At 46.0% G+C, this 12,879-nt stretch overlaps 1 protein-coding gene across 1 annotated transcript in view; it reads right to left on the reverse strand.

Annotated features, from left to right (window-relative positions):
* Positions 1 to 12,879, reverse strand: part of CD36 (CD36 molecule) — a 100,115-nt gene that overhangs the window by 7,645 nt on the left and 79,591 nt on the right. The window contains 3 exon segments of the mRNA XM_015424134.1: positions 7,836 to 8,000; positions 8,498 to 8,552; positions 11,569 to 11,642. Coding sequence (XP_015279620.1) covers positions 7,836 to 8,000; positions 8,498 to 8,552; positions 11,569 to 11,642 — 294 coding nt within the window.

Genomic DNA, 12,879 nt, shown 5'->3' on the forward strand with positions numbered 1-12,879 from the left:
ATGGAGTGAGAAATACATTCTCCCCCCCCCCCCTCTACTGCAGGACCTCTCTCTAGACCACATTGGTGGTTCTGCCCTCCGGTGCTGGGATCACCAGGCTGCTTGATGAGCTCACTCCGGAGCAGGCCACATAGAACTGTCCACTTAAGAAGCAGTCATCTGTTAAGTCAACTCCTGCTACCTTCCATGAAAGTGATGGCCTCTCTACTTGTGTTCCTGAATTGTTTTGCTCATATAGAGTCTGTGTTGTTCTGAGCACCTCAGGATGATCTTGCCGGTACTTGGCCTGTGCAGCTCAGTGCACTGCAGGATTACTATGTGCAAATGACTTTGCTGCATTCCTAAATTGCCTCCTCCTTGTAGTGTTGGTGTATCTGGCTCGACGTTTGCCAGCTTTCTTGGGGGCAGTAAGAGGTGAGAGGTGTGAGGGGGAGTTGGTGTGAGGGAGTGGTGATGTGGTGGACATTTCTTCAGGTTCATGAGGGAGGCATGTATCGAAATGGCGCCCAGAAATGTCCTTTACTATCTCCCCATAAACATTCATACCCTGGCCCTGCTCCTACACCTGACAGACACCAGCCTGTCTGGTGTTGGGGGGCGGGATTGTATTTAAAGGCATTGAGGAGGCTGGGCCAGCAGCAGTGTTAAGGCAATCCTGCTGAGCGAACCTCCACGGCAGCTGTAAGCATCCCAGCTCCTCTCCTACACCTGACAGGCAGCTGCCTGTCCAGTGTAGGAGGGGGAGGGGGAGGGGGAGGAGTATTAGAAGCCACTGTGGAGATGGGGCTACACCCAACAGACAAACGCCTGTTAGGTGTAGGAGGTGGGGGGAGTGTGTTGGAAGCCATCGGAGAGGCTGAGCCAGCAGCATTACTGAACCTCACAGGTGGTTCTTTCCTCAGCTGTCATTAGCTGTCTGCAGTCCCTTGTAACTGTTGGGTTTTTTACCTCAGAACTTTTGGGTTTTTTACCTCAGAGTTCTGCAGCTGACCAATGAGAGAGTGGGGGGTGCAGGGAGAGAGCTGCCTGGTGGCCGCATAGGAATCAATGAGAGGAGCACATTTTCCCCCTTTTGACCTAGGGGTTGAATTTCTAAAAATCCCTTCTTAGTGAGCAACTACACCATGGTGGGAGCACTCTCCCAGAATTTGGTGTCTCTAGGTCCAGTGGTTTGGCCTGGGCATTGATTTTATGGTGAGGGGACTTTATTATATATATATAGAGAGACTAGGAATAAGGCCCATTGTGGAAATGAATACAATGAGCTCTAGAAAGAGGCTCTGGGAGAGTGCCAAGGCTGTGGGCACTCAGCATCAATTTGCTATGGCACCCTCAGCAGGATATAAGGACACAGAGTCCACCATTTTCTCCAGGGGAACGGATCAATGCCATCTGGAGAGCAGTTATAATTCTGACTGGTCTCCAGCCCTCACCTGGAGATTGGCAACAGTGGTTCCCCATGAGGGAATGGCTGGTTTGGAGGGCAGAGTCTATGGCATTGTACCTGCCTGAGGCCTCACTCATCAAACCTTACCCTCTCCAGGCTCCATCTCTCAAATCTCCAGGAATTTCCCACCAGGAGTTGGCAACCCTATCCCCTTCCCAGCCAAGCATCAACCTACCTTCATTTCCCCCTCACTAATCAGCTTTCCATCTCCCCCACACCAGCAGCCCCCCACCGTGCTCTGAAGCCCTGACTGCCACATCACCTTGGCTGTCATAGGGTGGCCAACTCAGCAGGGTATAAGGACACAGAGTCCACCATTTTCTCCAGAGGAACGGATCAATGCCATCTGGAGACCAGTTGGAATTGTGAGTGATCTCCAACCCTCAGCTAGATTTTGGCAACAGTGGTTCCCCATGAGGGAATGGCTGGTTTGGAGGGCAGAGTCTATGGCACTATCCCTGTCTGAGGTCCAATCCCTCCTCAAACCTCACCCTGTCCACCTCTCAAATCTCCAGGAATTTTCCACCTGGAGTTGGCAACCCTATCTCATTCCCAGTCAGGCATCAATCTACCTTCATTTCCCCCTCACTGTTCAGCTTTCCATCTCCCCCCCACCTGCAGCCTCTGCTGTGCTCTGAAGCCCTTACTGCCACGTCACCTGGGCTGTAATGGGGGGAGGGGCCTGTCAGCAGGGTAGAAGGACACAATGAGTTTTCTCCCAAGGCCAAAATAGGTGTAGAAAGGGCCTTTTACTGACAGAAACCAAGCTTGGTTGACCAGCGGCAGGCACTGAGGGGAAAGTAGGCTTCCCAGCTCTGAGTAGGGAAATACCTGGAGATTTGAGGGGTAGATCCTGTGGAGGGCACCATTTGGGGGGGCGGGTGGAAGGATTCAGCAGGCATTTCCAAGCCTGGAGCTGGCAACCATACTTGGGACTGGGCCCAATGAGTTTTTCACAGAGCCGTAGAAAGGGTTTTGTTCCTTTGTCTCTTTACTGGCAGAACCAAGCTTGGTTGCCTACCAAGAGCCACTGAGGGAGAAGTTAGAATGCTTTGGCCGGTGGTCTCTATGGCATTCTATTCAGCTGAGGCCTCCCCTCTCCCCTCCCCAAACTCTGGCTTCCTTAAATGGGCTTCCTTACCTGGAGCTGGCAACCCTAAGAGTTCCTCACAACAGCCACTGAGGGAAAACTTTGTCCCAGACCGGAGCTAAGCAAGAGAAGTGTGTTCGTCGGGAGACACAGAGCTTCTGACAGAGAACAGTGGCTGAGAGGGGAGTGGGTGGGGAAGAGGAGCAGACCCGGGGTCATTTCAGGGGTCATTTCATAGAAAAAGAGGTGCAGGAGCTCATTTGCATATGCCACACCCCATGACAAAGGACAGGCATGCAAAGTAGCCTTGACTGGCAGCTAACCGGCCAATGGCTGAGGGAGCACATGCAATCGCACCACCCCATAGGACAGAAGCCACCACCATTTGGCTTTCATATATAAGAGAGATAGACCTGGCGTTACACAACACCAACGTTGGAGGGGGGTTCTTCTTCCTAGCCCCACTGCCAACATCCCTCGGGATGGGACGCAGGCTGGAAGAGGGCTGAGCGTTCCTATTTCTCCACCTTCTTCCCTTAGTACTCTGCCTGCTCCCCAGATGGGAAAGGGAAAGAAAGGCATTTTAAACATGCCTGGATTTCCTGCCCAATCTTGAGAAGATCAGACAGGGAACCCAGGCATGCATTTGCATGCCTGTCCTTTGTCATGGGGTGTGGCATATGCAAATGAGCTCCTGCACCTCTTTTTCTACGAAATGACCCCTGAAAGCACCTATTTGTAACTATGAATCTAGGTTTCAAATCAAGCATTACGGCATAACAATACCAGTAGTAATTATACTAATTGCACAGAAACAGGAAGAACATCTAGTAGTTTTGGGAAGCACAAAGCACAACAGCAGCCTACTGACTGCTTTTCCAGGCAGCAATTGTAAAAAAAAAGTTGATGACACTTAGTCACAGTAAGCAACTGGCGCAGCATTTACAGCTCTATCTAAAATAGTCATCATAAGACTAGGCAGCTAGTCCTTATGACTTCCATGGGATGAAGTCAGATTAAATATAGATCCGCCACCTTGGTTAATTACAGACTGAGCAGTAAATATGTGCTATATAATTATCCAAAGCTGTTACAATGCACAGGCACTGCTGTTGTGTCAGGTTTAACGATGTAGAATTGCTAGAACACTGGTGAATTACACACAGCATTAGCCACTTTTTCCCATAAAAAGGAAACAATATCAATAACCTCCTCCATGCTTTCTGAAGATATTTTTGTGAGCAGTTTTGAAATAGGTGCATGTCAGTGTCTGAAACTGTCACGAAGCTAAGATTTCAGAACTTAAACTGGTAGCAAATTGCAAGATTTTTGTTTCTCTCTCAAAACTGAAGAGTTCCATTTTAGCAAAGGTTAGTTGTTCAACTAATTCTGATCTTGCAATACGTCTGCTGTTTTAAAGGAATGTGATTTTAAGTACAAAAAGCTTCTAGTCAGGATATGGGCCAACTGCAAAACAAGTGTCAGGGACAGCCACTGTTACAACACAGGCTCCCGGAAAAGAAGCAATGAGTCATGAATCGCTGTGTGGACACATACTTAATTTTGCAGAGTAAGTAGCACGTAGTTCCATCCACATACAAAGACAGTGCTGCAATAGCATCTAAATACCTTAGGCTACAGGCAGACTGTATCAAAAATTATGAGGACTACAAACTTTACATTTATAATCCAGTTTCTTTGGCTTCCTACAGAATCTGCTCATTCATGAAGGCATTTTCACTTACCATCAGTTCACTTTGGAGGAGAGTTACCTTCCTAACCATGAGCCAAACACTTGGCTTCCAGTGCAGCATTGCCACCTAGTGGTTATTGCCTAAAATCACATAAGCACCAGACAGGGACTCCAGGACAATGAACCAGAGTTAAGGATGGGCAGAACCCATTCCCTCAGTGTCTCAGCTTAAGCATGGGGGCCTTTAGAGGTAAGCCATTCTTCCTCCTTTGCATGGGAACAGTAATACAGACCCATGAACAACAGGTGCTGAAGGGTCACCAACACAATGAGCATGATACACTTTGAGAGGTGCAACAAAATATAGGATGCTTAGGGGATGGTAAAGGGCAGAGAGTGGAGGAGATGGCCCATAGAAATGAATGTTTTCTGTGCCACTTTATGCTCTGACCAAATACAGCACGAGTGTTTCAGTAGCGGTGGGAAGTCAAAGAGACACAGCACATTCTGAAGACCTCTCCCCTGGGATCTGTTCTGAGATTCAATTGGCAAAATGCCATGTGGCTCTTTCTGAGCCTTGTGACAAACCGCAATGAGTCCCTGAGAAAGAATTCTGCCCTCCCTATGGGGATAGGGTGCATCGGCTTCGATTTCCTCTTAACCTTTCCTCTCGAGGACCACAGCCACCCCAGGCTCTGCACAGACCAAAGCAGGTCCTGGGGGTGTGGAACACTTCACATCCATCCCATGTACCCATCCCATTACTCAGGGGGGAGCAGTGGTGTTGTTCCCAAGCGTCAGCACAGCAGTTGAGCTGGGGCAGGCAGGGAATGTCAGAGGTGTTTTAAGGCAGGTGTCCTGAAGGCAAGCAGCTGCCAGGTGTGGGGTGGAAGTCCAGTGTGAAGCAGAAGGCCGAGAAACAAAACAGACAACGCTTCTTTTACCAGAGTTACCTTCCAATAACTCTTTTACTGTACATTCCTGTGCTACGATTAGTGAATCCATATAACAAACTTACACTTTAAAAAAAAATCACATCTCTGGAAAAGGAGGACAGTCAATAGCTTCTTTTCTTCACGGGACAGAAAGAAAGGAAAAATAAGACTGCGCGGATATTTGCGGGCAGGGGCAGAATCCCATGTGTATCACTTGGCTTCCATCTCCAAGGGGTGAAATAAGGAGGGGATAAAACAGAGGCAAGTTTGGTATGGACTGGATTCCAGGTCTCCAGCTTAAAGTTCATCCATGATTTCACATTTTCTCAGCAGTCTCTCCCACAACAGTGGAATAGCTCTCCTGAAGAGCGGGGGGTCCTTATCGCCAAGGTGCAGACACTGTCTATGCCTTACCATAAGGCATATGGTATTTGCACTTACAAAACAAGAGTGCAGTGATGCTGTCAGAGGGGTTATCTGGAAGTTACATCCTCCCCCCCCTTGCTTGAAAGCCAATGCAACTATTGCCTACAGCCACAGCAGTGAGATACCTGGAAACACAGGACAATGAAAACAAAATCAGTGTATTTTGTGTCTGGCACAAAAAGTTGGAAGTTACATCCCCCCCCTTGCTTGAAAGCCAATGCAACTATTGCCTACAGCCAATGTTCCCTCTAAGCTGTGGAGTCATGTGAGCAAAAATTCTACTTTGTGAGCTACTGGCATTAAAGTTGTGAGCGAGCCATTTGACTACTGCATTAAATTGGTTTGCTCTGTAGCCATCCTTCCTGAGCTAAAACAAAAATGTGTGAGCCGGAGGCTAAAAAACTGTGAGCTAGCTCAGCCTAACTCAGCTTAGAGGGAACAGTGCAGCCACAGCAGTGAGATACCTGGAAACACAGGACAATGAAAACAAAATCAGTGTATTAACCCAAGATGTGTTGGCATGTGTCTGGCACCAAAAAGTTGGTATCTTAATTGATAAGTTTATTCCTGTAGTGACACTCACTAGGCTAGGACAGCTAAGACACCTCTGTCTATACAGGAGGGTGTATGGGTACCTGGAAGGATCTGGCCCAGAAGTAGGTTGAGAGGTCAGTCCTCCAGATCTTAGTCTCTTAAATGTACAGCCTCATCCCACCCCATCCTTCCTCCAAAGAGCTCAGAGCAGTTTATGTGGTCCCCCCCCCCCGATCCTCAAGACAACCATGTGAAGTAGGTAAGGCTCAGGGAGGGGAGTGAGAGGGGGTGAAACCAGTGCTAGGAGGCAACATCTGGGAGAGCTTTGGCCTCTGTTATTGGTTGGCCTTCTGGGGCAACTGGCTGTCCACTGTTTGAAAAAAAGTTTTGAATGCGTGAATCAACCACTGCTCTGATCCAGCAGAGCTCTTACAATCTCTGTATCAGTAGCTACAGCTGTTAATGACTGCCCATGTAGCCTTCTGGATGATAGTGTGACCTTGGCCAGGGCCAGCCCATCCACTAAGTGCATGTAGGTGATTGCCTAGGATGCCAGAGGTGAAGGGGCGGTAAACAGCCCTGTCTCCCCAGCTTGCCCTGGCTGGGGCTTCAGAGTTGGCTGTAGCAAGCAACAGCCCAAGGTTTGGCTGGTAGTGAACATGCTCCTCCCCTCACTCGTTCCGCTAGGGGGAAGTGCTAGCCTGGGCCGGCCTTCTTCCCTGTCCCATTCTTTCCTTCTTTTGACACTTCAGTTCACTGTGCAGAGGGCATGGGGGGTAGCTTTCTGCCCTGCTGTGATGCAAGGGGGGGGGTCAAGGAGGACAGGGCTGTCTTCTTGCTCTCTGCAGTGTGGGGGAAGGGGATGAGGAGGTCGGGGGGCCTTGGGTGCCCAAAAGCCTTGGTGGCCCAGCACATTGCCTCTACACAACCTCAGGTTGACTGCTGAGGATACATACAACAGAAAGCCCAGTTCCCTGATGAATCACTAGCAAGATATGAATTGGCAACTTGTTTGTTGAATTCACAGTTCACATTTATCAGCATGCACCTATGGGGCCATCAGAAATGCAATGTATGAAGCTCTCTGCTTAACTTTGAGGATCACTGTACAGCCTTGGCTGTACCCACTTAATTAATTCGATTTGATTCCTAGCCCACCTTCCCCTGCACAGCAAGACTCAAGGCAGGTTGCAACAATAAGTAAAACAATACAATACAATAATGAAACAGAATGTCAGTACTAATTAAAAATCCAATATAACCTCAGTTAACAGTAGCATCAGGTTGCAATCAACGGCACCAATTAAATACAACTACTCCTAGGTCAATTCCATATATGTGTAGTAGATGCTAACTGTGGGTGGTGGGCAGATGAGAAGGAGCTATGCAAGACGGGACCATGCAGGCAACTTACAGGACTCACATAAGGATTAAATGCCTCTCTAAGCATTAGTTTATCCATTTAACAGATGAGCGAACAAATGAATTCAAACTGTTGTTTGCAAGGAGGGCCATCAGTTTTCAGCAGGGTCGTTTGCAGTGTCAGATACTACCAGCTGCCCTAGGCAATTAATCTTCTCCTGGCCTCAATTTCCTCATTTTCAAAAGTGAAGCAAAGCTGCCCTAGCTCATGTGTTTATCACAGGACATCAACTGCACATCACCTTCGATGCAAGCAGTGCTATGGAAATGCAGAAAACAGCTTCTTACTTATTTGACTTTCTGTGCTCTGCAAATTAAATACGAGGTCAGGAATCCCAGGAACATCACAGCACCAAGGATAATGAGCACAGCTTCCAGCAGGTGTAGCAATTTGATCTTATTTGTCACTTTGGATCGGAAGCACTCTGCTTTCTTGTCATCAATTACTGCCGTCTGAAAGAGTATCACAAAGAGCCACGTCATCCCCAGCAGCAGCACACAAGCCGATTCTCTCCATAGCTTGGTCAACCTGACACTTTCCCTATCCGCAAACAGTTCATATCATCGCAGATTGTGGCAACAAGCATAGAGACAGAAAGCTTTTGCAGCTTTTGGTTTCCATTTTTTTTGGGAAGTCCATTGTTTTCTGCCTGACCTGCCTGCTCAATGGTGCCAGTCCCTGCTCCTGGCAGTGGAAAACCCCCCCCCCCCCCAACAAAAACAGGGATGGGTGGAGCTGGACATGATTGGTGTTGCTGCAGAACATAGTAGCTCAAGAGCACTGCCAATGCACCTAGGATTCTGGGTTATATACAGCCTGGCTCTCAGAAACTGCAGAAGGTCTGATAGAAAAAAATGCCCCCCCACCTTCAAACATAAATAATTGCTTCATAATTCTCAAGTCTGTAACAGTGACCCCTGGCAAGCAGATATGGGGACATACAACTGACCTCATTGAGCCAGAGAATGGGAAAGAGGAAAGGTAATTCAACCTTCTGTAAAGCCCTAAAATAAAATAGAAAAAAAACAAATTAGCATGATAGGATTCTGAACAACTCAAATTATGACAATAACATTTTTTCACATCAGGTAGTTGGCGTCAATACATTTCAAGAGGCATCAGCACTCAAGAAACAGCACTTTCGCAGAAAACTAGCCTACTTGAGAATCTCAAAGTGAAACATTTTCTTTATTATGAGTTCTGATTGCCTCATCAAGAAGGTTAAAGTTGATGACCCTGTGCTCAGCAATGCTATGCTTTAGAAAGTATTAACATAAGCATCTTCCATCACACAATGCACACTGAAAGTATGCTTTCTAGGTGGGAAGGAAGGAAGGAAGGAAGGAAGGAAGGAAGGAAGGAAGGAAGGAAGGAAGGAAGGAAAGCCGGCGTGGTTTAGTGGTTAGGGTGTCTGATGAGAATCTGGGCAATCAGGGTTCAAATGTCTACTCTACAATGAAGCTCATTGGATGACCTTGGGTCAGTTGCTCATTCTCAGCCCGGTTGACCTCACATAGATCACGTGAAGCTATAACAGAAAAAAGAGAATCAAGTATGCCATTCTGAGCTCCTTGGGGGAAAGTGGCATGAAACATCATAGAGAATATGTAAAAGTCCCTTGAAAAGGGATCAGCTGTTTAACTTCTACCTGAACACATCTCCAAAAGCCTAATAATGAGCGGAAAGCCTAACACAAAGAACAGATACCTGGAGGAGGAGGTTCATGTAGAAGAGAGCAGAGGAAACCGCACTGGAAGCACTTACTGCTCATGTGGTTTGGAAATTAAACTGTGGCTTAATTTTAGGTGTCCATGTTTTGGGGACCAGAGCTAAATTTGTAAATGTGTTGGGACTTCCGTTACGGCGTTGAACTGGGCGGGCGCGTTGCGCTTCGCTGCAACCCTCCGCGGTTCCTAGGAGCCTCCCAGGCGTTCTGGGTGGGCTTCTCCTAACCCTCCTGGAGGGGGGGTTAGCAGCAGAGGGCTTGTGGCGGCCCCTCCCGAAATTCGGCAATCGGGGGTGTGTCCACCAGTGCCCTGAAGCAGGACCGCTGGATGGCGGAGGCATGGATTACCGTGCTTCTAAACAATGACCATCCGGACTTTTAATGTGGTGGACTATTTTCTTTTATGTGTGTTTCGAGCACTCTTTCGCTTAGCACAGGAGAGCACCTTTATGGAGTGGTAAACCGAATGAGAAAATGGCGGTGGCGTCTATTTGCGAGGAAGTAATCTTGAACCTTAAAGCGGAACTCAGGTCGGAACAGTTCCAACAAAGTTTGAGAGAAGAACTGAGTAAAGCATGGCAATTGGTATGGGAAAAGACTCTGAGAAATTCCCAACCATTTCGTGTAGAGGATAAAGATAATGAAGAACCAATTCAAAGGACACAAGCCCAAACAGGCTCACAGGAGTTGACTCAGATTGAAGAGCAGCAAGAAACAAAGCTCAATTTGCAATTTTTAAAGACAGAAGGAAGAATAAAAGAAGTAGCTCCGTTAGAAAGGATTTTGGAAAGTGGAAAAAAACGGAAAACAGGGAGGACTAAAAAGCGGAGGTCCAAGCCCTCTTGGAAGAAAAAAAATGAAGTAAAGAGGGGAAAAATAAAGAAATATATAAAGAAATATGGAGACACCAAGCAGCAGAAAGAGGTTATATACATAGATGGAAAGGACTTCTCCGTGATTATATTGAGGGAGTACAAAAACCCACGGCATTTGTGTGAAAACGGCGAAAATCAACTTAAAAAGGAACTATTGAGAACTATAGCAGCCAAGAAGTACATGGAAAAGTTATTGGGTTAAGCGTAGATGGGATGGATGTTGGTATAAGCTGAAGAATTATTTGTTTGAAATGGACTGTTCACGGAAATGGTATTATCTTATAATTAAATAATTGTTTGAAATTAGCATATCTGAGTTGATGGAAAATATAACTATATAAGTTAAATTATGTTTTTTCCCTTAATCTAGATTTAATGGTAAAAACTGAGTTGAGAGATTAATTAGTGAATGAATTATACTTACCTTTTGAATGAATTACAATGAATTAAATTAGATTCGATGATATTAAAAGTATAAAATTTTTTTTGTAAATTAGGAGCTAAAAATTTATAAGGTAAAATGGTCTAAGGTGTGTGTATTAGAATTGCTTTTCTGAAGTTGACTGTTTAAGAAAATGAGCTTAGTTGAAAGTTAAAAAACTAAAGTTGGGGTAGGATAAAATTCAGCAGATGATTAAGTTGTAATTGTGTAAATTGATGGAAAAGCTGATGGTGTGATTAAGGACCGAAGGATATATAATTAAAATTGGGAGATGCTATATATGTAGGGTAACTGAGGTTAGAATGTACGGTATAAAAGGTTGGTAAGGTGTAATAAGGTGCAATAAGTTTTTTGTTAAATGCCAAACAGAGGCTTCTATATTTCCAATACGTTTTATTTATTTATTTTTTCTTTTCTTACCTAGAATCCAGACTGAATGGATTTAACAGAGTTAGATATAAATTGTTGGATGGAAGGTAATCAAGAATTTGAGCCAATTAATATTTATTGGTTGACAGGGAATCTTAAGGATTATTATTTGTAATTAAACCAAACTCATGTAACATGTGATAGGGGAAGAAATCAGAAATTATTTGGTGTGGGTGGGTTAGGGTTGTTTTTGTATGTGTTGTATGTCATTGTTCAAGTATGTTTATTTGTACCTCACTGAAGGCAATCAGTGGGGATGTTTGTTGAAAACCAATAAAAAAAATTATTAAAATAAAAAAATAAATAAATTTGTAAATGTGTTAACTCTTAAAACAGGGACTTTGACCCTGGAATATAATCTCCATCCTGGCCATAGGGTTTTTTTTTTTTTAAGGACACCCACAAGTCCAAGAACTTTAACCATATTCCAGCTAGTTTTATATTTGCCCAGTATTTTTGAAGCCTTCACCAGTTCTTTAAATGCTAAGTTACAAAGTAATATACGGAAAACATTTCCACTCCTTATAAAACATAGATCCCAAACTTACGTAATTTTTGGAGCAGGCCTCACCACCATGTTGAGCTGCAACCTTTTGGCAAATTGTAACGTGAACCCTGTTGTCTAAAACAAAAACAAAACTTCCAATGTTATATGAGAAAAATGGTGGTTGGGGGGGGGATTCATTCTACCAATGGACAGAATTAAATATTTGCACATTGCTTTCCCTGCACTCAAGCTGTGTTGCATCCAAAGAGTTTACAACACAAAACATGAAGTGGAACGCTTATACTACAATGGGGTGCTGTAAGAAAAGAGGATAGTCTCCACCAGTGTTCCCTCTAAGCTGAGTTAGTGTGAGCTAGCTCACAGTTTTTTAGCCTCCGGCTCACACATTTTTGCCTTAGCTCAGGAAGGATGACTCCAGAGCAAACTAATTGATGCAGCAGCCAAATTGCTCGCTCACAACTTTAATGCCAGTAGCTCACAAAGTAGAATTTTTGCTCACAAGACTCCACAGCTTAGAAGGAACATTGGTCTCCACTCATTGCATTGGCCTAAGTGTGCAATACATTTTCCCTGGGTACACCCCCAGATTTGTCAGCAGACAAGTTGTGCTTCTTAGGCATATATGGATAGGCTTGCCAAGTCCCCCCGGGGGGTGGGGAAACCCCTGCCCCAGAGGTCCATTCCCCGCTGCCGGTGGATCGGGCCCCGGGGGGGACTACACCCCGACGTGCATGTCACCTGAAAGTGACGCGACCACGCCGGGCACGCTGGGGGCGGGGCCACAGTCATGCGAGGGAAAACTCTATGTTTTCCCCTCGGATGGTCGTGGCCCCGCCCCCAGCGTGCCCGGTGTGTCCACGTCACTTCCAGGTGATGTCCCCCGCTGCAGCTAAATTCACACTTGGCAACCCTATATATGGACTTGATACAGATTGGGACCACAAGGAAATTAGACACAGGCCTCTTTCCTACGCCTTTTCTCCCAATGAGAAATGGCAGCCAGGGGACTACTGCAGGGCAGTGGTTAGAGTGCTGGACAAGGATCTGGGAGACCCAGGTTTGAATCTCCACTATGCTGGGTGTCCTCAGGCCTGTCACACACACTCTCAGCCTGTTGTGAGGGTTATTGTGAGGATTATTGTGAGGATAAAACAAGAGGAGAAAAGAAAACCCTAAGCTGCTTTGGGTCCCCACTGGGGAGAAAGGTGATGTATGAATGAAGAAAAAGAAATAAATCTGCCCCAGTGGGGAATATATGTGGAGCCCCCAAGGGGTAAACACCATCCTCCAGAATCATTTCAGGTTGGGAAAATGGCATGGGAGAGGCATCCCAGTCCTGATCCAAATCATG

Source organism: Gekko japonicus, unplaced genomic scaffold (assembly GCF_001447785.1).
Source record: "Gekko japonicus isolate JY-2015 unplaced genomic scaffold, Gekko_japonicus_V1.1 scaffold1260, whole genome shotgun sequence".
In the NCBI taxonomy this organism is placed as follows: domain Eukaryota; kingdom Metazoa; phylum Chordata; class Lepidosauria; order Squamata; family Gekkonidae; genus Gekko; species Gekko japonicus.